We start from the raw sequence: 24838 nt of genomic DNA on the forward strand, positions 1-24838 counted from the left end.
CTCTTGTTTTCCCTCCTCTCCTCCTTTGCATATATCCCAAACATCTCCATCCTGTTAGGTCAAGATATAATTTATTTCATAATAATGACTTCCATTGCAAAAAACTTTCTACCAAACATTTAAATGTGGACCATTACACCTGAATCATTCTGTCCCAGGAGAGTTCCTTGATTGTTTTGGCCCATGTCCATCACTCCTGTGTTCTGTCTCCCATAACATTTGTTCACCGACCCAGGTCCACAGAATCAGCCTCTGGGGATGGATGGCTGTAGCACTCTATATTTTCAACAACCTCCCCTAGAGAAACTGGAATTGGAGTGACCTAAGAAGGCAGAATTTTGACTATGGACACTTACTTTATATTTTTCCATGACCTTCATACATTTTTTACCATGATCATGTATAACTCTTATAAGAACAATTAGTGGGGTGGGGGGGCATATATATCTTTTAAGGTCACAGATGATTTTGATACTATGGGAGCTGTAAGTCCATATTGGTCATTTGAACAAGGATTCGGACACAAGCCTTCTTTCATTTCTTAAGCCTCCAACAAGGTTGAAAGGTACTAAAGAGCAAGAAGTGGCCCTGTGCCAGAAAGGCCAGGCTCGAAGCAGGTGCTTCATTAATACTTGAATAGGTTTAAATAGACCCAATAAAATAGGAAAAAATTGAATAAGGACACATGGGATGTGGTACATTTCAATAAAAAAAGAAAACTTTTTAATTAGTGGGTTAAAGAATATGTATTAGTAAAACAGAAAAAAAATATTCAGGTGACATCACAGACCACGGGATGACTGTAGCTCAGCATCGGTATTTTGCTTTAGATCTAGAAGCAAAGAATCTTCAGAGGCATCAGTAAACTAGCAGCATGTAGATACCACAAGGTGGTTCTCTCCTTTTAATCTGGCTCATTCTTGAAGTGGTGTGTTCCATTATAAAGTCTATAGCTAAAGAAGAAATTTGGGTCGTTGGAGAGAGTTAAAAGAACCAAAAGCCCCGGGGTGCCTGGGTGGCTCAGTGGGTTGAGCCTCTGCCTTCGGCTCGGGTCATGGTCTCAGGGTCCTGGGATCGAGCCCCGCATCGGGCTCTCTGCTCAGCAGGGAGCTTGCTTCCTCCTCTCTCTCTGCCTGCCTCTCTGCCTGCTTGTGATTTCTCTGTCAAATAAATAAATAAAATCTTAAAAAAAAAAAAAAGAACCAAAAGCCCCGTACATTGCTGGTGGGAATGTAAAATGATGCAACAACCACTTTGGGAAACAATCTCTTGCTTCTTCAAAAAATTAAACATAGAGTTAAGATATAACCCAGCAAATCCACTTCTAGGAATACACGCAAGAGAATTGAAAATATACAAAGACTTGGAAACAAATGTTCACAGCAATACTCATATTAGCCACTGTATAACGGTGACAGCCAATAAACCAACAAAACATGGTACAACCAAATGATGGAATAGTATCTGGCCATGCAAAGGAATGCTACCACATGGACGAACCAACCTTGAAAACATGCTACTGCAAAAAGCCAGACACAAAAGACCACATATTCTGTAATTCCATTTCAATAAAATTTCCAGACTTGGCAAACCCATAGAGACAGAAAGTAGATTCAAGATTGCCAGGGGCTGGAAGAAAGGGGTTGGGAAGTCGCTACTAATGGGTATAGAATTACAGAATTAGGCAGTGGTGATGGTCATACAATTCTGGAAAAGTACTAAAAGCTGCTGAATTGTACACTTTCAAAGTGTAAATTTTGTGGTATGTGAATTATATTTCAATAAAGCTTTTATTATTATTTTTTAAATAAAAAGTTCAAGAGGGATGCCTAGCCCGCTCAGTTGGAAGAGTGTATGACTCTTGATCTTGGGGTTGTGAGTTCGAGTCCTACATTGGGTGTAGAAGTTATTTTTTAAAAATTAATTAATTTTTAAAAATTTAAAAACAAAGTCAAGGGGAACATGGGGAGATGGGAAAATCCAAAGAGGAGGCCCTCCGAAGAATGTTTAAAAAAAAAAAGACAAGGAAGCAATTTTACTAAGGGTTGCTTTTTCAGGCATAGTTGACTTTTTGAACTTTTTTAATTAATTAAAAAAATAGGATGGCTAGCTGAGGAGAAAATTAGAAGACAGAGATTATAAATATGGCCTCAGGGGCTTAGTTTAGACACAAGGTTTTCCTACCAAGAGAAGTTGGAATAAGAGGTGTTCACAGCTCTCTTTGCAGTGTTCTTAAATAGTGCTTAGAATAGGTTGTACGTGTGCAGGACAATGTGTGGGAGCCCTTTCTGAAATGGGAGAGGGATGAACTCGATGACCTTGCAGCTTTTTCTGTCTCTCGAGCACGGCTCGTCCCCCGTGCTCGGCATCACACGCGGCCACCAAGGCACTCGTCTCAGTGAAACAGGAGAGAAGACACTACCGTTTCTTGAGAAGTTTTATTTGGCTTCTCTATTCTGTCACAAACATATATTCCTCTTAAGACTATGACAGTCTTCTCTTCTAAACAATTAACTTTTTATTAAACACACACACACACACACACACACACACACAACAACTCATAGCTGCACTCACAACCCATTATTTTAATCACTTGCGTCAAGAAAGTCAATTCAGGTTATGTATAGCTACCTCTACACTACTAATTAATATGAATACCTAGAATGTACTTGACCTGGTGTAGGGTTTGCAAATCTCCATAAGCCTTTGAATTCAGTTGTACTTGAGAAATAAAATGAGATCAACATCACTCATCTTTTCCAGGGATAGAACCATCTGTGCTAAGTGCCCCCCATCCCCTGGCTTCCCAAGGCTCCCCCAGGTTCACTCAACCCAGTCTCTCTGCCCAGAACCCAGATTCCCATGTAAATAAGCCAACTGAGAGCCACTCTCAGAACAAGAAAGCCTCTTCATGGTGCTGTGACCAGATTTGCTTCAGATCCTTTCCATTCTTCATTCTCTGGTTGGGTGGGAGAGGGCTTCATTTCATGGCAAAGTTTGTGTCAGTGCTGATGCTCTTGCTTTCACCATCGCACACATTCAGCAGTAGTCATTCATCGAGTCAACATGGAAATTCAAGGGTTCCTATTTTAGGAGAGTGTTATAAACTTTCATCTCCAATATCCTTCAAATGCTTTTAACTTAACAGCATGTTTAATAAATGAGGGAGGTCTAGGACAAGGTGCTGTTAAAACTTAGTTTGTTGAGAACATTGACTAAGGAGAATTCCTTACCAAGACATGCCACACTCCCCCCTTTCAGGAGGGGAATCCTGCCTCCCCTCTGCTAAGCAAGGGCATGGTCAAACTGCCCCTTCTCCAGCCCTTCAAGTCCATCAGCCCAGGTTGAGGTCGGCATGCTCCGATATGGGTCCAGAAGGATCCGGAAGCACCTGACAATGAGGATGCCCAAGAAAATGAACAACAAAATCACAAACACAAATGTGGTTTTTTGCTCCAGAGACATGCTAGAATCTGCTGATGCGTTCTCAAGGGGCACTAGGGGTGAAGGGACAGGCTGTCCTCCATCCATCGTCCAGAGAAGCAGAAGAACGGGATCTCCCAATTTTCTTTTCTCCCATCATCAGTCTGCTGAGATCATGGTGGCTGCCCCGTGGAGACGCTGAGTTATCTGCAGGAAGAATGAAAGGCAAGGAGAATCATAGAAAATTATTTCTATGCTCACAGTCCTGTTCGTCAGAGAAAACAAGGAATCTCTAAACTTTTTCACCAGACATGCTACATTCTGTGTAATTATGAGAGAGAATATTTTACTCTTGCATGAAATTACCAAACTGTCCTCAGAGCAGGCACCTGGGGCCAGGAGGGCTGGGTGGGGAAGACAACCAAAGTACAGAAGATGAGAAATGTGCAAGGTAATGTTGACCTCGGGGTGTGCTGCCAGCTTGACATCCAAACCGAGTGTCCCCTGCCAAGTCTCTTCCAGATTCCCTCCAATAATATGACTTTCACATCATTCTCATAATGATACCATTGATGGAACATCAGCTATGTGCCAAGACTATAGCTAAACACAACATAGATTAGCCACTCTACTACAAGCTTCATGAAAGCAGAGACCTCTAAAACCCCAGTGTAAGGAAACTGAGGCTGGAAAAGGTACTTAACAGAGAAAATCTCAGGGGTTCTGAGCCCCAGCCTCTGGCCTCCATTTTACCACTCAATGAGTATGGGCCCTTGAAGGGATCACTAAGCCGAAAAATGGAATCAGAAATGCCTGTGTATCTCACGGTGCCATAATGAGGATGGATGTCTGTGAAAACACTTAGAAAAGTATACAAAGAAGAAAAACAAAACTACGAGTTGCTTCTCTTCAGACACGGCTGTGGAAGCCAGGATGCTCCTTCTTTGCTTTCTCTTGCCTAGACCAAGGGAAAAAGAAGGCGTCTCAGACTCCCAGACCATCAAGCTCCTGCTGCTTTTCTTTTTTCTTCAGAAAACAAAGGCCAGGTTCAATACTTGACCCAGAGAAGCACCTCAAGAACTGAACTAAGGAGAAGGAATTGATTGGCTGCATTTTTTCAAAAAGGCCTTGCAGTGGCCTCCTACTGCTTGAGACCATTTGATAAAGAGGAAGAGAAGGAAAAGATAAGTTATCACTATTTCCATTTTACTGGTGGAAAAATTAAGATATGTGGATATTACTCTTTGTCTTTAAGGGCAAGTTGGAGTATACACAAAGGCCCTAGAAACTCAAGATGTTGAACTAAATTTATGTGTGAGTCTGTTTATAAGAAAAAATGCATAGGAGAGTACTCAGCTATGGGAATTAGACATGGATTCAAAAGAAATTACATTCAGTGAAAATAAGCAACCAAATAAAAATAGAAATTATGACCTAAAGCTCGAACACAATATTTCTACAGCTAACTTCTAATTGTTGCCTTGAAGTATAACATTAGTGATCATAATAACAGCTTGCACATATGTTGACACTTAAAAGTTTATAAAATCACAGTTTAGGACACCGTTTATAAAGGGATTTACAACCAGTGTCTAGAAGGAAGGAGTTACCGATTTGGGGGGGAAAGAATATTTTGCAGCTCTGTGACTAAATTTTGTTTAAGGCTGGAATAGTTGCAGTAGATTTGTTTATCATTCATTTTTATTTTGAAGCAAGATCGGGATAAAATTTGATGGTGTTTCTTAAAAATAAGCTCCTTAGGGATATGGAGGATGTTGATGGATTGGGTTTGGTTTGGTTTGCTTGTTTTTAAACACCCTCCCAACCTTGTTTTTGTTTTTTTTTTAATATATATATAAAGATTTTACTTATTTATTTGACAGACAGAGATCACAAGTAGGCAGAGAGGCAGGCGGGGGGGGGGGCGCGGAAGCAGGCTCCCCGCTTAGCAGAGAGCCCGATGCGGAACAGGACCCTGGGATCATGACCTCAGCCAAAGGCAGAGGCTTTAACCCACTGAGCCACCCAGGCGCCCCCCAGCCTTAGTTGTTAACTCTTGGCAGATAACTGGGTTGAAGGGAGGGGGCAGGAAAGGGTGGCCAGCAGCAGTCCTTAGTACTTCCATAGTACTAGTCCCCAGTACCTCCAGCAAGGGCCGTTTGCACACCCAAGAGATACCCAAACTAGACTTGTTCATACCGAGTATAAAATTCACCAAGGGCTGGGTCAAAAGAAAGTTGTGTGCTGCTCAAGGAATAAATGCCTAAGCTGTCCTGTCATGTTCCCTTTTGTCCTTCCATCTCCTACTGAGCATCCCGTCACTTTGACCCTGCCCCCCACAGACTTATTAGGAGTCCCACTCTATGTCCATTTTCCCTCCAGCCCAAATGAGGCCAGAGTCCCTTTCTGTGTCTGTATCTGCTCTTGACACGGGTGAGATAGCTATGCATTTTTAGGACATTCTCTACGAAAACATTATGTAATCCAGAAAGGAAATAGAGGAAAACGGAAGCCCGTTAACTATGTAAGCATACGACATAAAGATTTCTAGATCTGTGAAGTTCATTGAAAACAGTGAGCAACCAGACACAGGACAATTTGAGACTGCGATGACTCCCTAGCCACAAGCTGGGGGACCAAAAGAGTGATACCTTCCTTATTCAATCCTTCCCTTCTCACACCCAGTGCCCACTTGACAAGAGCCATCTTGATGCCCAGGAGCAGTCTTTCCCACCCTTGTCGTTCGTCCAAGGCAAAATGCCAATTCCTCTTCTCCTAACTCATCATCTCATACTGCCTAGACTTCCTCCATCACTCGCATTTTCGAGCTGGTCCACCATTCATGTGGGGGCTGCAGGGATGGGCGACCCTTCCAAGAAGCCCTAGAAGTAACCCAGTCATCCTGATTCAGGTTATGAACCCATTTCCCTCTTCCGTTTCCCTGTAAATGAGCCTGGAGCCTGGATTCTTCCCAGGGAAGCCAACCCTTAGAAAGACTTAAAAATCAGTTTTAATTTGCACAGATGCCACCCTGTGCTGATTAAAAGGCAGATGCAAGAATATGGTTAACCCTCTCTGCAGCCTCCTCACAGGTTTTTAGAAACCCTCTGAAACAGAAACACATATCCTCCAATCCCTTCCTGATAAACCCAACTGATGGGAAAATGGAAAGGAAAGCATTTTGAAAATGCCACAGCTCCTTATAAATCATCAGCCTCTCCCTTCCCAGCATACTGTGATAACCCAGTACCTGTTAAAATAACTTCATTTGGCCAACTCTTCAAAGCCTTTTATTAAATTGCAGTCTTTTACCAAGGAGAGTGACACATTAACACTTAGCAAGGATTTGTCTGGGAAAACTGCTCTTACTTGAAGGAGGGGAAATGTGGTAGATAGTAAGGGAGCTCATAGGTCTTGCTGGAAATGGGGGGCCACTGGGGTTTGGGGGGAGGAGACATGGGGTGCTGAGGGCCAATGGCCCAGGAGAAGAGAATTCCTGGGGAGGGTGGGGAATGGGAGATACAGTTGAGAAGATCTGGAGATAGTTATAAAGGGATATGGGGATACAGAGACCAAGGAAGAAAAGTCAGGTCTCTCACAGTTTTGCCTGGGATGGATGGAAATCCCTAGAAGAGCCTGCTTGATTTTAAACCCGCCATCAGCTAATCAATAATTTACAAATCTGGAAAGCTCCACCGCACATTTAAGTTAAAGGCAGCATCGGATAGAGGAAGAGGCAGAAAAAGAAAAATAAATGTGGGGGCACCTGGGTGGCTCAGTGGGTTAAAGCCTCTGCCTTCAGCTCAGGTCATGGTCCCAGGGTCCTGGGATCGAGCCCCGCATCGGGCTCTCTGCTCAGCGGGAAGCCTGCTTCCCTTCCTCTCTCTCTGCCTGCCTCTCTGCCTACTTGTGATCTCTGTCAAATAAATAAATAAATAAATAAAAGTTAAAAAAAAAAAGGCTTTTTAAGAAAAATAAATGTGGTAACTGGACTACCACAGTCCCAAAATATTCAAAGACAGCAAAATTTTTTAAATGTCTGCCTTGGAGTGAAATGTCCCCTTTCTGCAAAAACGATCCTTGTGAAACAGTCACGACGGCTTCTGCCTGAATAACAAAATCTTCCTTTTAGACAAATAGGGAAATCTGGGCAAGTAAATTATTTCAAAGGATTTCCGACACAATCGTCCTAAGTGGTAATAATAACAAAAGGCGGTTGTGTTAAGTATGAGAAGACCAAGGTTTCTCATGGCCCTATTTCAATCCTAATAGTCTTCCCCATCATGTGGCACATGCCTGTCTTCCTGGACCTCCATTTGTGTGGGCTCAGGACATAATAAAGGCTCATTTTAATACTGGACTGAGGAAAACTGAATTAAAAGATGCCATTCTCAAAAATCTTATAACGCATCCCCAGAGTCAAGCTCCCTGGACTCTGATCGCACAAAGTGTAGAACCCTCTGCATTATCTACGAAGCCCAGGGTGAGCAGTTCCTCTCAGCCCTAGTCACTCTCACTGTCAGCCACGGGCCCCACTTAGAATGATATACACAGAGGCCTCACTTTCTTTCCTCATGCTTCCGACATACCACGCCAAGACCCAGCCTTCTCAGCTCAGATCTTACCACTGCTTCCCTCCAGAAAACCTCAGCGCCCCAACGACCAAGGACCCTCACCGGTCACTGAATCCCTCCCGGACCTGAGAGCCCTGTTTCCTGGATGACCAATGAGGTCATATTCCGACAATGGAATTTTTGTAAGATAGGAATTTCTTTTCCTCCTAAGTTCGAACAGGAACACACACATCAAATTGCATTTGGCTTGGAGTGCAAGGACCAAGAAGAACAAACTTACGTGGGATGGAGTCTGCAGACACCTGAGGAGGCCGTCCTCACTGGGTCTGCGCAGCAGCTCTACCTAACACGAGCTGTTCCTTAAACCCCTCCAGGTTTCCCACCTCTGAGCTTTTAGTCATAGTGCTCTCTGCCTGATGCCCTCCTCCTCGCTCTATTCCCGCCTGTGGGTTTCACTCCCTCCCTCAGGGTTCGCACCAAGTGCCACCTCCTCAGTGGGGGCTCCGTCTCTCCCTGCACTAGAGGGATGGGGTGCTTCCTGCTCTGTTCCTCCCCGCCCCCCGGGGAGACTTGCACCTGCTTTCTGCCGCAGCCACCTCTCTCAGGACCCGTCTCCACTGGGTGTTCAGCTCGGTCCCCTTACTAAATAGCAAGCTCCTTGAGAAATTCCTGGCTGTTCTGGGGTCACTGCCTTTTTTTTTTTTTTTTTTTAAATAGAGGTTGAGTCAAATCTCTGGTGCCTTACAATCCGAGGAACTGAATTTTCAAACTTTGATGGGCCAGCGGATAGAAAGAAGGGGTAAAAAAAAAAAAAAGCCCATGTCATCCAGCCAGCCTGGATGGGATGTCAGACCATTGTGTTTGAAATAGATCTTATTTCCAAGAATTGTAGCTAGTCTGAGTCACAGTGACACGTTAATAGTCTCCGATTTCATGATTTGAAAAGCAGTTATTTGGCTTTTTACATTTTCCTGGGCTTCCAGGCTGATGGGTCGGGTCCCATCAAATACAAAAATTAGTGGTGGCTCTGCTGTTCCAGGGCTCAAGCCTTTCTGAGCTCATGGGCTCTGCTCCTGGGGAAGAGCAACCATTCCAAATATCCTGAAGCTAGACGCCTTACCTGGAAACCACACATGTCAACATGCACCCTCCCCAAGCTTGGATCCTTTGGACATTTCATTTTGTTAGCATCGCATTATACAATTTAACAGTAAGGGAAATTATTTTCTCTGAAGAAAACAGACCTTAAAGCCGTGACACATTCCTTTTCTTATTTTTAAAGCGACAGCAACAGACTGAGTTTGGTGCCTTTGGCACATGGCTCTGTGGAGCTGCCCACAGGCATTTGGTCCGCCCCCCGCCCACTTTTGTGGCCAGTAGCTCACAGATGCCCTCCCCCTACTGTTCCACAACGGGTTGCAGTGGTCATAGTTAAAACAGATGCAGTGCCTGTGAAGTCCTGCCTAGCACATCGTGAGTGTTCAATAAATCCGTGCTGATGAATGAGCGTTTCCTCTGTATACCATTTATGTGCAAAACAAGTTTCTTTCTAATTTCTCCTATGCAAATAAGCACACTGGGGAATGGAGATTATAAGTAAACCGCCCCAAATCATAAAAATCAGTTACCAGAAGAGAAGCATTCCCCGAAGGCTGCTGACTCGCAAATTTCTCTCCAGCATGTAGGAATGAGTAGCAAGCCAGTCATCCCTCGGCAGCTCACAGTGTGCAGGGTGCCGTGAAACCATCCTGCCTGTATTTTAAGTACCTCTAAACCACTTAAGTGCCACACCCCGTTTTTAAAACTTCTAGGCCAGAAACCTCATTATGTGACTTGACATGTTTTCCAAAAGTAGACGCAAAAACAGTGGGTCTGTTGAGCAAGAACACTCACAGGTTTGTAGAGTTTACATTAGCCTGTGACAGACAGGACACTCCATCCCACAAAGCCATCCTGTGTATCTTATTTATATTTATCTGGCTGACTCCTGAGGCCACTCTGCAGACTGTACCAGGAAGGGAATTGGCTAGGTGGGCAAGACTGAATTTGCAACGACTAACAGAAACCAAGTTCCTCCAAGTGCCACATTATTCTGCAACAGTTCTGAAACTGACTGCTGAAATGTTAACTTGCCTTTCAATGATTAACGTAACACATATGATGAGAGTGAGACTAAATAGAATCATCTCTGCTTTTTGAGCTAAACGAAGCCTTGGCTGCATTGCTGTTTGCAAAACTGGAGGCTCCGGAGATAAACTCCACCCTTCCTCCCAACCCTTCTACCCCAGATATGTAAACATCCCAGTTGACCCTGTTATATATCTTCCCCTATAACTGTGAGCCTTCCACAAAAGCTACTTTATCATCTAAGGAATCAGACCACTACATAAACAAAAGTTATTACCCATGAATCTTGTAGAACTACTGTGTATGAGCCCAGGGAACAGTAATTTGCATTCCAGGATATATGCACAAGGATGCAAAATATTTCCTATAAATTCGAAGAACTCATGGCCCTCTTGGTGACCAGCCCAGAAATTCAGGTAAAGAGTTCCTGGCTCTTTCTAGGTACTTCATATATTTTAACCAACATATACCTCCTTTTTTTTTTCTCTCACATAAATACATAGCAACTTCCATATTTTTCTTTTCTGAATACAGCCCTCTTGATCCAGCGCAGAAGCCCTGATGCTTCAGAATTCACAGAATGGCTAAGGACAGATAGTACTTTGTACGCCCAACAAAAAGACCCACAGCTACTAGAAAGCGCTAAAACAATGGCTTGACACACACGTGAGTGTGGTCAGCTACAAATATCAACAGGCAGGTTCGGAACCGTTGCCAGCCCCCACTGCTGCACTGGGAGGTCCGTTCCCTCAGACTGTCACTGCCAAGTCAGCCTGCTTGGGTTTGGGAATGGACCCTGTTGGTCCTGGCTCGCCAGCTCTGGGTCAGCAGGAGACCTTTCTCTTTAGTCTGAGCCCTACCCTTCTCTTTACTTCTTCCCTGTCTTCATCTTCCTCCCAACACTTGCTAGAAGAGTTTTAAAGGGACTGCAGGGGAAGTCTGCAGCCTTGCTCAGAACATCAGGAAAACCCCACGTGAGTGCCCAGTCAGGAACTGGGGGTCCCAAAAGGCACCATTGGCAAACTGGAACTTTTCTCTTCAAACGATAAACCTTGCTAGTATCCCCGGTTTGCCTTCTCTGTCCTTGCATGTTTCCTAGCGAAAAACAGTGCTTGCTGATAACCTCAAAAGGCTGGGGCTGCACCGTGCTGACCACCCAAGGACACCAGGGACAGTCAGCGCTATCATTAGGAGTAGTTAAGTTGTGATCCTTTGTGAACAAATTAAAACATCCCCGTAACATTTTGGAAGGTTTGATGTTTCGGGTGAATGGAAGAATTACTATAATGGGCAGATAGCTTTCAGGAATAATTTACTGCAGCTTAGCAAAGAAAAGAGCCTGTTTTACTACTCCTTTATCCAGTATCAGTAGCACTGTAAACTTAAGCATGCTTTAAACATCAAGGCATCATTCCATTTCACCCCCTCGTTATTAACTTTACCTAGCAACTGTTTAATTAGACTTCATCTGACATGTAGATCTAAATTCAGAACTTGGATGCAAAAAGCATCTCCATGATTATCGCTCATGCATACATCGTAAAGTTAGAGAAAAGCATTAATTAGCCCATCAAAGACCCGGTGTCGGTCAAGTACCTGAATCTGGCTGAACAAACACTTGATCCATTTCCCGGTGGAACAGTTACAGGTAGTTACAAGCCTCTTTAGTTTCCATTCTTCCCGACCAGGCTGGGTTGAGGCAGGAGACAGTGGCAGCTGCAAGCAGCTAATGGCACACCCCAGATCTCAAGCCGTTGTTTCAGGCTTAGAAACTTCCCATTAAAACCCCCGAGTTAAAGGAACATCGTCTTTCTGTGTGAGGCATCGTTAGCGGCCAATACGGCTGCTGCTTTGTGGCGAGCCATGATTCTGGTTCTGCCTCAGCACCTCTTCAGAGGATTCTGCTTCAGTGAGTAGAGGCAGTATCCTAGCAGTGTGTCTGAAATCATCTTCAAGAAAGCATTAACATTCGAAAGGAGTACGGGGTGGGGGGGGGGGAACATCACTGGGCATTCCCATACCTTTTCAAAATCAAAGCCATAAATCTACCAATGCTGGCCTGTTCCCTATTGATTGTTGACACTATTCCTCTTTGGGGATGTCAATTAGCACCTTGCAGTACCCGACCTCCATATTGATTATGGTTTGTGACCTTCGGGCCAACCTAATTAAGGGGAAGACTTCTAAGGAAGGGCACCAACATAGTATTTGGGAAACCAAGGGAAGGCCCTTTTTCCTAAAAAAACAAAAACAAAAACAAAATTGACCTTTCAGAAAAGCAGTAATTATGGGAGGCAAAGAGGAAGGAACAATTTTTTAAAAATCACATTTTTACCACCTGTTTGTACATTTGCTAGGCTGTAGGTAGCCAGGTCCAGTGTATCCTTTGGCCAGCCTGCATGACTGTGACCTTGACAGGTACCCCCACCCCACCCAGGCTGCCAGAGACCACTGATGAATAAAGAGAGAACTTTAGTGAGAGAAAGTTGTTCTAATTCTACAAATTCTAGTTACATGGCACAATAGTTGAATTATTTTCCTTGGATAGAATGCCTAAATAAATTTGGAAAATGTTTTAGGATAAAATTCATCTTAAAAAAAAAAAAGTGCTTCTCTGGAAAGAATTCAACACAATCCTTAAGATGGAACATCCTTGTTTTTTGGCAACTCACCACTTTCTTTGTTGAAGTGGAAGCACAGTTAGCAACAACACCCACCCACCAAATGATGGGGTGCATGATATTTAAAGCTCACTCTGACTGTGCCTGTCAGCTTTGCTGTCTCTTCGGCTCTTTCGAGAGGCCGGCCATTACCCAGTAGCTGTAGGGGACTGGGAGAGAGCTCATTGTCTATGAGGAAAATTTCCATCTGCTAGCAACAGACAACAACTCTGGCTAGACCTCAGACCCAAGAAAATGTAAATGCCAAATGTTGTGATCTAATGTCAGAATCAAATGCTTGACATTAGGAGCTAACCTCACTCAAATAGGAAGGTTCTCTCCCCATAGGTTTTCCAGATTTTTAACCGTATTTCCTTTCCAGTGAGCTTCTCTGACTGTATTTTCACACACACACAAACACACATGCATGCACGCAGAGCAGTGGAACAAATGAAATCCAACAGAGCACTATCGTTCAATACTAACTGGTATCCTTGGTGCTCTTCAGCCCACAGCGCTGGTGGAGGCAGCGACCTGTCTCGGTAATGCCAACAGAGGGTGGCTCAGGGAACATTCTGACCCCGCCTGTACTTATATACTTCTCATTCCATGGGGTGAGAAAGCCCTCTAGTTAGACAGGAGCTGGAGTTAACTGTGAGCTCACCCTGCCCATGAGGCCTCCTCAGATATTGTTTTACCCTATAGACTCGTAGAGGTGGAAGGGAACATGAGAGGCTGTGCCTGCCCTTCAGCTCCTCCGCAGGCTGAAGCCGTGCCACAGAGACGAGTGTCTGGCCTATTTTTAAAACTCTCCAGAGAATTAGATTCCATATCCCACTCTGACAACCTCTGTTTAAACTAACTTCTCCGTTGCTTACTTAGTCTCGATGGGATGGCATATTTCTTTTCATTCTACCCTGGTTGCAAAGTCAGTCAGGAACCACCACATGGTTTTGTGAGAATGTTCTTTCCCCGAGGAAGCTGAACTAGGGAAACCAAAGGATGTTTGGTGAAGATCCTGCAGCCAAGTTTGGGTATTTTATGAGGTAGTTGTAAGTGAAATGATGGGAGCGAGCCCATCCCCCCACGCACACGTTATGTGACTCATTGTGACTTCTGAAACAGCGAACAAGGATTTATGAAATGTTGAGTTCCTTGAACATCTTACAGTAGGTCCTGGTTCTTTAGTCTTTAATACTCTCTTTCTCTTCCTCTGAATTCTTCTCCAAATTTCTGCTTTTTGGTCCAGCTTTAAATCGAGAACCTAGAATGCTCCACAAGGTTGTGCAAAGCTCAGACTCCCATGGATTTGTGGTGAATAGGATGACTTCAAGCTACGCCCCTCTTGCACACTCTGATCCCAGGGTTACTCCTGGGTGTTAATTCAGTCTTTGTAGCCACACATCATAAAGCAATAGTACTAGAAATCTATTTTAAGAACTTTCTCTATATTCTAATTTCAAGTCTCACTCTTGAATATTCTCTAGATTACAATTCTTCCCACAACTTCCCATGCTGCATTTTTTCATAAAGTAACAGACAATGAGTATTTTTTTTAAAAGGTGCTTCATGAACCATCAAGCTTTATACCAACACGAAGCTGTTATTATTAGCATTAGCATTATTGTAGTTCTTTGTCAAATTCTCAAAATCGAATTGATTCTTGATAAAATCTTCAAAATAGAAACCTGGGTTTCTTCTCATGTTCATCACTAGATTCTTGGTAAAAATCTAGTTGCTTCCTTTGTGTCCATTTTTCTTTCACGTAGTCAAGAAACATTCACTAATTTCATTCACTCAGCATCAGATATATATGTTCTGTGTTGGGTGGGGTAGGATGACAGATATGGGGACATCGGTGTCTGCTTGCGTTTGTTCAGGTTGTCACTGCATAATTCTGGGAGGCTCCCTGGGAAAGACCCAGAGGTGCTCCACGTCTAGCCACAGTTGGCCAAGCTTCTGGGAAGATGAGCCCACCTCCACAGTTTTCCACTCCCTCACCTCCTCCTCCCTGCTCAGCCAGCAGACATCTGAATTATGTCCTCATTTCTCTACAGGACTTGATCTCACAAGGTCATCTGTGGCTTCTCATTGTCTCAGGCAAAAAAATCCCAAAAAACAAAAAATAAAAACTTTCAGTATTGATCTTCCTTACTCTTTGTGGCAACTCTGAGACATAGCTGACCACTGTCTTTAGGGAAGTGCTAGATAAAAGGACACAAAGTAAGGTGGAGTGGCAGAACTGATATCTCAGCTCTCTTCCCTCTTGGTCTACCCCTCTCCCTGGTGCCCCCTTGGTTCCTCTCCCTCCATAGTCTCTCATTCGCCCCTTAGAGGCTCAAGCCATGTTTAACTCATGTAACCACCAGCCACTGTGAAATTAAGGGTGGAAAGACAGGCAGACTTGGATACATATTAATGGGTCCCCCATTTTCAATTCATAAAAAGCAGTGAAAGTCAGTTTATGGGTTATTTCTATGTTTCTGTCTTCTTCGTTTAAAAAAAATTGATACATAATGTAATATAAAGTTGGGATTTTTTTTTTAAATCAAGATGAGCTCTAGTTCTAATATCCCTCTGATTTGCCAGGTCTACATATAAGTTTATTTATCCACTCAGCTATCTTCACAGGTCAATGAACATTCAAAGCACAAGGCAATGGTAGGGACGGTTTAATAATATTCACATGAAGCCCATAAATTAGGATCTATATTCAAGCATTATTAAAAGCAAGCAGGTTAAAGTCCAACTGCAAATTGGCAGCCTCCTGGTTTGATTTTTTTTTTCTTGAATGCATTCTGTGGTATGTTGAATGCTCAATTAGTAGCTGATGAATCTGGAACAGAGTAGTATTTGAAATAAAATGAGAAACAAACAATGCTGCAACCCATTGGAAATGCATTTGGAAGGAAGGAAACACTGATAGAATGTAATATTTGCGAGCAACAAGGCTTGCCCTGTAAAATGAACAAGTTTGTTCATTTTTTCCTTTTAAGTAAAAAACAATAAGGCATCAAGGAAGGAAATGCATCATGAAAAAGCTGATGTCCAACCCTGTTCTATTTAGAGACAATATTTGCAAACTTTCCGATATTAATTCTCATTACAGCATGAAAGTATTAGAACATTACTATGGATTCTTCACTGCTCTGAAGAAATTCATACCAAGAACTGAACAGCCTGGTGGGTGAATTTATTCTTTTTATATGTCTTGTACAATAATAACAATTTTCTTAATGACTTTGAAATACTTAATGCCTTTAAAATGTCATATAAAGTACCGATTAGAGCATTAGACACACCATCCCTCTCCATTTTTATGCTCTCATCTGAGCACTGTTCTTTCTGTTCAACAGCTGCTCTTTAGAAGGGACCTTTACTGCATGGACACTTTGAGGTTTGAGCAGATTAAAACATTAAGATGATTTAGAAAATGAAATAGAATTGGCCTGAAAATTACTGACCTGTTAGCCTGACTTTCATACCTGACAAAATTCTGGAACTAAAAATCTCACCACTAAAAATCAATTTGAAAACACCCAGAGGAGAAAACTAATCATACAAAGCAGTTTAAAAAATGCTGGTTTAAAAAAAAAAAAAAACCTTGGGAAAAACCAATCTCAACTTCTGATATTTCAACTTGTGGAAATGATGGAAAGGAGGCTGAAGAATGAAAAAAATGGTCATAAACAGAACTTATGATCTATGGTCACTGGGCACAAATTCCAGCTGCTTTAATGCTATGTCTTATGAATGATGTAATCAACTGCTGCTTGAAAAATCATTTAACTTTACATATATGCCAATATTCCAGTGGGATCAATCAAAAGTTCCAGTCAGGTAGCATATTATTTTAAAAGGCAGACACTAGAGGCATCTGATTGGCTCAGTGGGTTAAACATTAGATGCTTGATTTTGGCTCAGGTCATGATCTCGGGGTCATGAGATCAAGCCCCACGTCTGGCTCCGTGCTGAGAGGGGAGTCTGCTTGAGATTCTCTCTCGCTCTTTCTCTGACCCTCCCCCTGTTCACTCTGTCTAAATTAATGAATTAATTATATCTTTAGAAAAGAAAGGCAGACATTAAGAGTACATCTTTCTCTTCTAAGCCTGCATTTCAAACTTTGATAGGAGCCTACCATCTATAATTTTGCCTGCAAATAGTATCTATTATATATTTATATATAGCATGTGAATAGTCTCCATCATCTGTATTTCTATTACATGTGATATTAAATTACCTCATGAGCTTGTTAACCATGCAGACTTGAGGGGCCCGGGCTCACATTTTTTAATTCGGTAAGGCCAAGAATCTGTATTTTGAGTAAGAAGCTTATATGATGAATGACTTACGTAGGGCATATGAAGCCTACATTTGGAAAATGATCAAGTTAAGTATCTTTTTCCCCTTCTTGATGGGCCAGATTAGGCATTTTTATTTTATTTATAATTGAAATATAGTTGACAGACAATGGTAGCATTAGTTTCAGGACCATAACATAGTGATTACACAACTATCCTTACCCCAAGATTAGGCATTTCAAGTCCTTGAGGGAAGAGCCTTAAGCTTAAACTTGGAAGTGTTTCAGACCTCTTGGATTAAATCTATGGACCCATCGTTAGAAACATGCATATACTGTACCCTCCTTAGAGAACCTCTGCCTGAAATTTCCATTGAAAGTACATGCCTCTTCTCTTTCTTTCTCCCCTTCTTATCTCCAATAAAATGATAGTGAACAGCGACCAGGACAAAAGCCCATAGTGACGGAGACAGCAGAGTGGAACGAGAGGCAGAGAGGAGCTTGGTCTATTTCTGGGACAGGAAATGAATGGAGGAGGGCTGACTGGTGGCATGCTCAGACACCCGTGGAGAGGGGAAGCTGCAGTTGGGACAGGGTGTCTGCCCGGCAGGGGACACTGAGGTCAGGCAGGAGACGTGGGGCCACAAATAGGAAGAAGTGCCAGGTCTGGGGATAAGGGAGTGTTCCCACTGCCTCTGGAGCCGTCCAGCCCCTTGTGGGCCCGGAATCCTGGTGTCATTACTGGGAGAGGCAGCCATGAATATTGACCCAGACTGTCACCTAGTACAGCAGGGTAGGAATAGGGAGTGTCAGCATTAACAAAACAGACGAGCGTGGGGTCAATTTGTTAATGAGAAAATTACCAGAGAACTGAAGAGCAACCATTAAAATCTGGTTCCGCATGCAGTGAGACCTGAGAGGTGAGGGTTGCACACGGGAGCGCTACTTGACATTATTAGCTTCTCCAAGCAATTTGACTGTTTAACCGTGTGCATATTGTGCATTTGACTATGTGCAATTTCACTTGCCAAAAACCATCAGAGTAGTACGGGCAAACCATTAAAAAAGAAAAAAAACCCTTGCTTGAAACCCAGGCGATGAGTCTTATGATGGCATCTTAGGTGCCAGCAGCAAATAGTGGATAATTCTTTGAGGACAAGGGGCTTCCTTGAACACCTTGAAACTCCCCTTGAGGACTGTGGTCTATTCTGCTCATAAGTAAAGCTAATCCTTCTAGGTGTTCTTCAGACCTCTTGTGTATACTTCAAATGTGATTTCTTGTAATCACAGGCAATGCAGTAAAATCTAAACTCTTACCCTGGTTTTCCCCTATCATTCAGACGTCATCTATTTTAATACATGTTGTTTATTTATTTATTTAGCTGACTGCTATTCTTTGTTCACTTATATATATTTAGACCCCAATAGATTTCAGAAATGTTTGAAGAAGGTTATGACATATATGTCATTAGTGGTAGGAGAATATCACTGTTACTATGTATTAATAATTAATTTTTCCCATTGCTGATCTACAGAAGGCTGGATGTACTAGTTCACATTTTGAAAAATAAAATCTTTTTAGAATGGCTGCTTGGCTGAAGCACTAGACACCACATTTAATCTTAAAAATACTTGTCTTTTATAAACTTTATTTTGCAGGAATGATATATAAACAAATGCAATAATAAGAGGTACAAAGCGTATTACTAACACCAAGGTGAAAATGCTGTGTGGGTAATTAGTCGAGGTTGAATACTAATTTGGGAAAATTTTTCAAAGAGCTTGTGAAAAAGGCAGCTCTTCATTTTCAATGCTCAGGAACAGCACCTTTAAAATAACCTAAAGCAGGGAAAATACTAACTTTCATTTGCTTCCATCCTCATGAGAATGCCCTTCAGCATGACTTCTAGGAAGGGTCCTTGCTCTGGTTCTCAACATTTCTCTTAATTCAGAAATGGATATGGAGCCAATTGAGAAAAATGAACATTTAGTGTTGCCAATAGCCCAGCAATTGGTGTTGTGTATCATGAATACGGTCAGGGGCTCGGGTCAAATGCCAATACGATATTCAGTGGACTATGGATTACTAATGTATAAGCCAAGAAAAACTGTGTTTGCAAATGAGAAAAGGATGATGAAAAATCTCTATCGTTCCCTGCACATGCCCACATTTGTACACCAAGTCAGGATGGGAGAGTGGGCCATTCGTCATTAACAGTCACCCCTTCTCTGGTCCTGCCTTTGAAAATTAGCCTCTATGATTGGAGTTGAGCTCTTGCTGGCTCCTGGAGCTCTGTCTTGATTTCCATCTAGGGATGGAGTCCATGCCTTCTCTGTCTACCTGATTACAGCTCCTTACATCTTTTTTTTTCCCCTCCAAAATATTTCTGCTTCTCCAGAACCACAACTTTCCCTAACCCATCTGTTTACATCAAACAACAAATCATCCTTCTCGCATCATGGAGGGTCCATTAAAAAAACTACCTGGCTCAGGAAACTAAATACGACAAAGAAGAGGAATGGGACTTATTTTTGGAACTCCAGTCAACAACTACTCTTTTTGTATCTTCTTAATATCTAACACCACTAAAGCAACAGCAAAATATTAATTAGAATAATTAAAATAATAATACAATCACAATAACAAAATTCAGCCATCTTGTACCTTTGGTCTCCCTAGACTTTGAACTCTTACAGTGGCAAGATTTGTACCCTTTTATATGTTTTTATCCAGTGAAAGTAATATGTGTTTGTGTGTTTGTGTATGTGTATGTGTGAATTTGTTCTCACTTCCTGATTAGACTGTAAGATACTTGAGAATAAAGAAGGCTGGGCCTCCTATTAATTAATTTATTAATTTATTTTGACTGGCTATGATATTAGCAGAAATAACAAATTTACCCGCATATTTCATTCTCTGTTACAAATTGTCCTAAATAAACATTACAGTTGTATTCTTTCCTACTTGTTTTCTCTTACAACATCATTGTCACACTTTGCCTGCCATATTAAAATAAATCTAACCAAGCATAACCATTAATTACGAGCTTCCAACCAGTAATCTGCATTTGTATCAGTCAAGATGGGCCCGATAATGCTGTGATTAAAAAACAAACACATTTTCAGTACCAAAAAAAATAACGAAATTTATTTTTTGCTACATGTTCATTAAGGGTCACTTGAGGAGTCTGCTCCAAGATGATCATTCTCCTCATTCCAAAACCCAGACCAAGGGGACAGCCCCTGTCAGTTATGTAGGTGGAGGGAAAGGAGAGAATGGCAAAGCATGTCATGGTTCTTATGGCCTCTACAAAGTGGCTTAAATTACATGGACAAAGCGATCTCATGGCCACATCTGAATGTAATAGGCTAAGAAGTATAATTCTTCCCTAGGGAGGAACATGGAACTCTGTCAAACAGTGACCTTGTCTACCATTACATTTAACTAGAGTTTTACCCTTTACATAGTGACTTCCCATAGATCACACACCCATGATCACCTTTCTCTGGCATACAAATGTCACTCTTCTCAGCATCCTTGAGCTTCATCCAACATTGTCTCCCATCCGGTCAGTCATTGCTTCAGGTCCCCCTAACCTCAGTTGGACCTCCTGCTTCAACTTCCTTGCCTCCCTTTGCTTCTCGTCTCAGCTTGGATCTTGTTGCCTGGGTTCATTTCATTTCTTTAGCCTCTGATCTCTTCGGTCCTCTTTTAGAGTATGTCCTGTCTCCTTTCTAGCTTGGCCCAAGGAAACAGTCCATTTTGCATGTTGCCCTTCCAGTGCAGTCCCAAAGCTATTTGGCTCTTTCGGGAGTGGGCCAAGTCTCAGCCTGACATTTCTAGATCCCCTCCATTCCCAATGTGTTTATTTGGAGATGATTAATAGTTTTAATTTGGTATTTATAGCCTCTTTTTCCTCCATCCCCAATGTGTCAAGTATCATACTGAGTACCTCACAGGGGCCATACCATCCCAAGACACGTTACATAATTATTCCAATTTTATAGGTACACAGACAAGGTTTGGGGAGATGAAGTGATTTGCTCAAGAACACAAAGATCACATTTAAAATATTTTTGCCTACCTCTCTTCTGTACAGCCTTAGATACATGGACACAGCAGTGTTCTAAATAACTCAAAGTTTGATGGGAGACTCTGGAAAGACATTCATTTCTTAGTGGACGGGGAAAGCAGATGTGGACATACAAGAGACTGCATCCAATCTGGAGTTTGAACATTAACCCTCTGGTTTGCAGAAATGTCTTGTGCAAACAAGGAGGGGAAGGAAGGAAAGAGCATGGGCGTGGGTGTGACTGGGAGGTGGGTGGAAGGTGGTGAGCTGGATCTCTACAATAAGGCAACCAACCATTTCTTGGGTTTGAGATCCCTAGAGAAAAGGATCATGATTTGGACCTACCTGCAGTGTTTCAAAAATAACTTTTTTGTTCATCAGAGATTATTTTTGTCTTCCTTGTTCTCCTTTGCCATCTTTTATTGTTCTGTTGTTTTTTTCCTAACTGCACATCCCCGTAAAATCCTTGTAACCATCCTGACCTTGGCCATACCCTCTCCTGGATGCAGGTAGAATCAGAATTTTAAAACAGCAGCAACATTTCTAATAAGATGGAAGCATTAGTATAGACTACAAGAGACTCCATAAGGCATAAAGATTGTTTAATGGTTCTGCTGCTTCTCTGTCCTCTGAGGAGAACATAAACCTGATGCTTTCCTCAGTGCAGAAACAAAAAGCTTCTCAGAGCAACCAAAACAAAACAAAACAAAACAAAACACGCTCACCTTATATCAGTGCTCCTGGTAGTGACCAGCTCATTCACCTTCCTGTGGAGGTTTAAGAGTTTTGAGGCTAATAGGGGTTTTGAAGAGGCCACTGTGTGGCAAGACCACTAACCCAACTACTAGACATCTGAGTTTGGTGGTCCTTTGCTCCCTGTCCCTACCTCTTACACTGAGACAGCTGAATTTGCTCTTGAGTTCAAATATTTCATGATAGGTGCCCCCCACTGAGTATAGCCTTGGGTCAGGGGTTGGATGTGGGAATAGACTGTCTAACTTATAAGTCCACAAAACTTACTATAACTTGATTTAAAGAAGACATTTCCATCAATATGTTTCATGTTTGTGTTTAGTATTATAAAACCATTTCTCTGGGCACCTGGGTGGCTCAGTCAGTTAGGCGTCTGCCTTCAACTCAGATCATGATCCCGGGGTCCTGGGATGGAGCCCCGCATCAGGCTCCCTGCTCAGCAGGGAGCCTTCTTCTTCCTCTCCCTCTGCTGCTCCCCTCTGCTCATGCGTGTGCTCGCTCTCTCCTCTCTCTCTCTCTCAAATAAATGAATAAAATTTTAAAAAATATATTTCTCAGAACTGTACTCTAATTAGCTTGGAACCAAAAAGACAGCTCCACACTCCATCTCAGGGACGTTTTACTGCAGGAGGTATCAACAAATAAGGCAATCAGAGTTCTGCTGGTTTAAGAATATTAAGTTCCTTTATATCAGGGAAATTTTTTTTAGTCTCTGGCTATATATTATAACCAGAATGCAAGCAAGCTGCAGTTTGGAGGGAATCTTATGCAATTCTGGACATGATAACTCATTCAGAGCAGTGCAATCTACCACTGAGAAAAGACGATTGAAAGTTACTGGAAGACTCCTAGGTCCTTTAGGATGGGACCTATGGGAAGTAAAACAGTGCACACAGAAGACTGAGATCTGCATTCTTACAGTGGCTATGGGCCAGTTACCCTAAGCCAGCTATCCCTTGGGTCCTGCTTTGCTCAGCTATTAAATGAAGGAGATTATAATTAGACCTAAAATGTTATGATTCTAGGTCTATCATATGCACACAAGAAAAACATCACCACTGTCTTCCCATGCTTAGATGAGCTTCCCAGAGCACTCACCATCTCCATCAGAAGACCTGGAGGGAACCCCAGCTCTTCAATAGCTCCACCTTCCCAGGGTAGAATGGTTGTACCTGTATTTCAGGAGGAAAATTAGAAGGAAATTTTCACCTGGAGGATGAGAGAGATTTCTTGAGTGTTCTTGGATGGATAGCAGGAAAAATCAAATCTGCAAGATTGCCTTTGCCTGTTGTGGACAGGCACAATAACAACGTCCATACACAGTCCTGCCTTGACCACTGAAAGCATCGAATATACGGAAGTATTTCCCAAAATCCATATAAGTATCAAAATAGTTCAATGTTGCCTATAAACCAATCAGAGGTAATTATATTGTTATTCTAAAATACTTGAGCTATCTTCTTACTGATAAGTGATGGGAAAGAAAAATTCAGTTCTACAAGCATGTTTTCATAAACACAAAGAAAACTAATTCAAATCCATCATGATTTGAGTAATTGGTTCAATTCAAACTTAGTGGCTGGTAACAGCACTAGCTACATTCCTTTCAAAGGCTACCATTTATAAAATGAAAATAAATTCAGTGGATTTCAAGCAGAAGCATATTCTGGGAAGACCTAAATATAAAGAGTCATTTCAGAGAGTAATTAGAAATCATGATGCTTTCATCAGTACTTTCAATGGAAATTTTCTCATGATGCTTTGCTTGATGAGTTTTTGCCGTTAGGATTCCCCCATAAAACAACTAAGGACCTATACTCAAGCATTTTTACCATTTTGAAGTCTGGTCAGAGTGAACCATAATGTAATTTCAAGACTATTTCTATTGTCAGCAATTGTCATTTATGTTGGCTTTTCCAGTTCTCTGACCTATCTCTTAATTATCTCCAGAAACCACTCCTCCACTATAGTCCATTCCTCAATTAGCTTGGTCCTGTCTCCAAATGACCTTCCATAAAATCTACAATCAGCAAAATCTTAATATAAATAATTCATAGATAAAACTTTGCTTAAAATATTATGCAAATAGATTATAAACATATAAAAGAATAAGTCTAATGGAAGGGCAGGAGTTCATAGTTAACGTCAACATAAGATGTAGAACAATCCAAATAATTGCATTGTCCTGCTTCTCTTTCAATTTCCCTGTGCCTGTATTCTTACACACATAAAATGGGGTTAATAATAGTACCTACCTGTCTCTGAGGGTTGTTGTAAGGATTAAGTGAATTAAGTTAATATAAAAGAGCTTAAAATCATTCCTGGCACATGAAAGTATAGGCTATTACATAAGTACAAGCTATTATATAATCACAAATATTACTTTCATCTTTTGTCTTCTGATTGCACCAATGATAATAGCACATCTTCCCGTGATAAAGTACATTATAATTTTTCATTTCAGCATAAAGCCAGCAAATTCAAATGCAAGTATAATTTTAAAACCTACTGCCTACGCTCGAGTTGGGATGGAAACCTTAAAGAAATATTGAGGTCTATTCTGAATCATTAATGTTTAGGTCACAGTTATTTTTTATCAAATCTTCACTCTGTGCCAAACACTTCAGAGATGCTTCCCATGTAGTAATTTATTTAATCCTCACAAACGAGGTATTATTGTCATGATTTGGCAGCTGAGACGTGAACTGGTTGTAGAACTTGCCCGATATCACACAGGTAGGAGGGGGTGGGTGAGGGATTCAAACGAGGGCAACTGGCCTCTGGAGGCCATTTGATTATCCTCTATGCTGTTTTTGATATGGATGGAAAATTTCTCATTTCAGTTCCTGAGCTAATAGTTACTATTGTGCAATCACAGACCAGTCAGTTTTAAATAATTCTTGGCAGAATTGCCCAAGTTCAGAT

The 24838-nt window shown here is 41.9% G+C and overlaps 1 protein-coding gene across 1 annotated transcript; it reads right to left on the reverse strand.

Annotated features, from left to right (window-relative positions):
- Positions 1-3288: 3288 nt before the first annotated feature.
- CTXN3 (cortexin 3) lies at positions 3289-3534 on the reverse strand (the record flags this gene model as incomplete). Its single annotated transcript, XM_080804492.1, has 1 exon — positions 3289-3534. The coding sequence occupies one exon, from the start codon at positions 3532-3534 to the stop codon at positions 3289-3291; it is 246 nt and encodes an 81-aa protein (XP_080660618.1).
- Between the last annotated feature and the right edge of the window lie 21304 nt (positions 3535-24838).

Source organism: Martes martes (genome assembly GCF_963455335.1).
Source record: "Martes martes genome assembly, chromosome: 5".
In the NCBI taxonomy this organism is placed as follows: Eukaryota; Metazoa; Chordata; class Mammalia; order Carnivora; family Mustelidae; genus Martes; species Martes martes.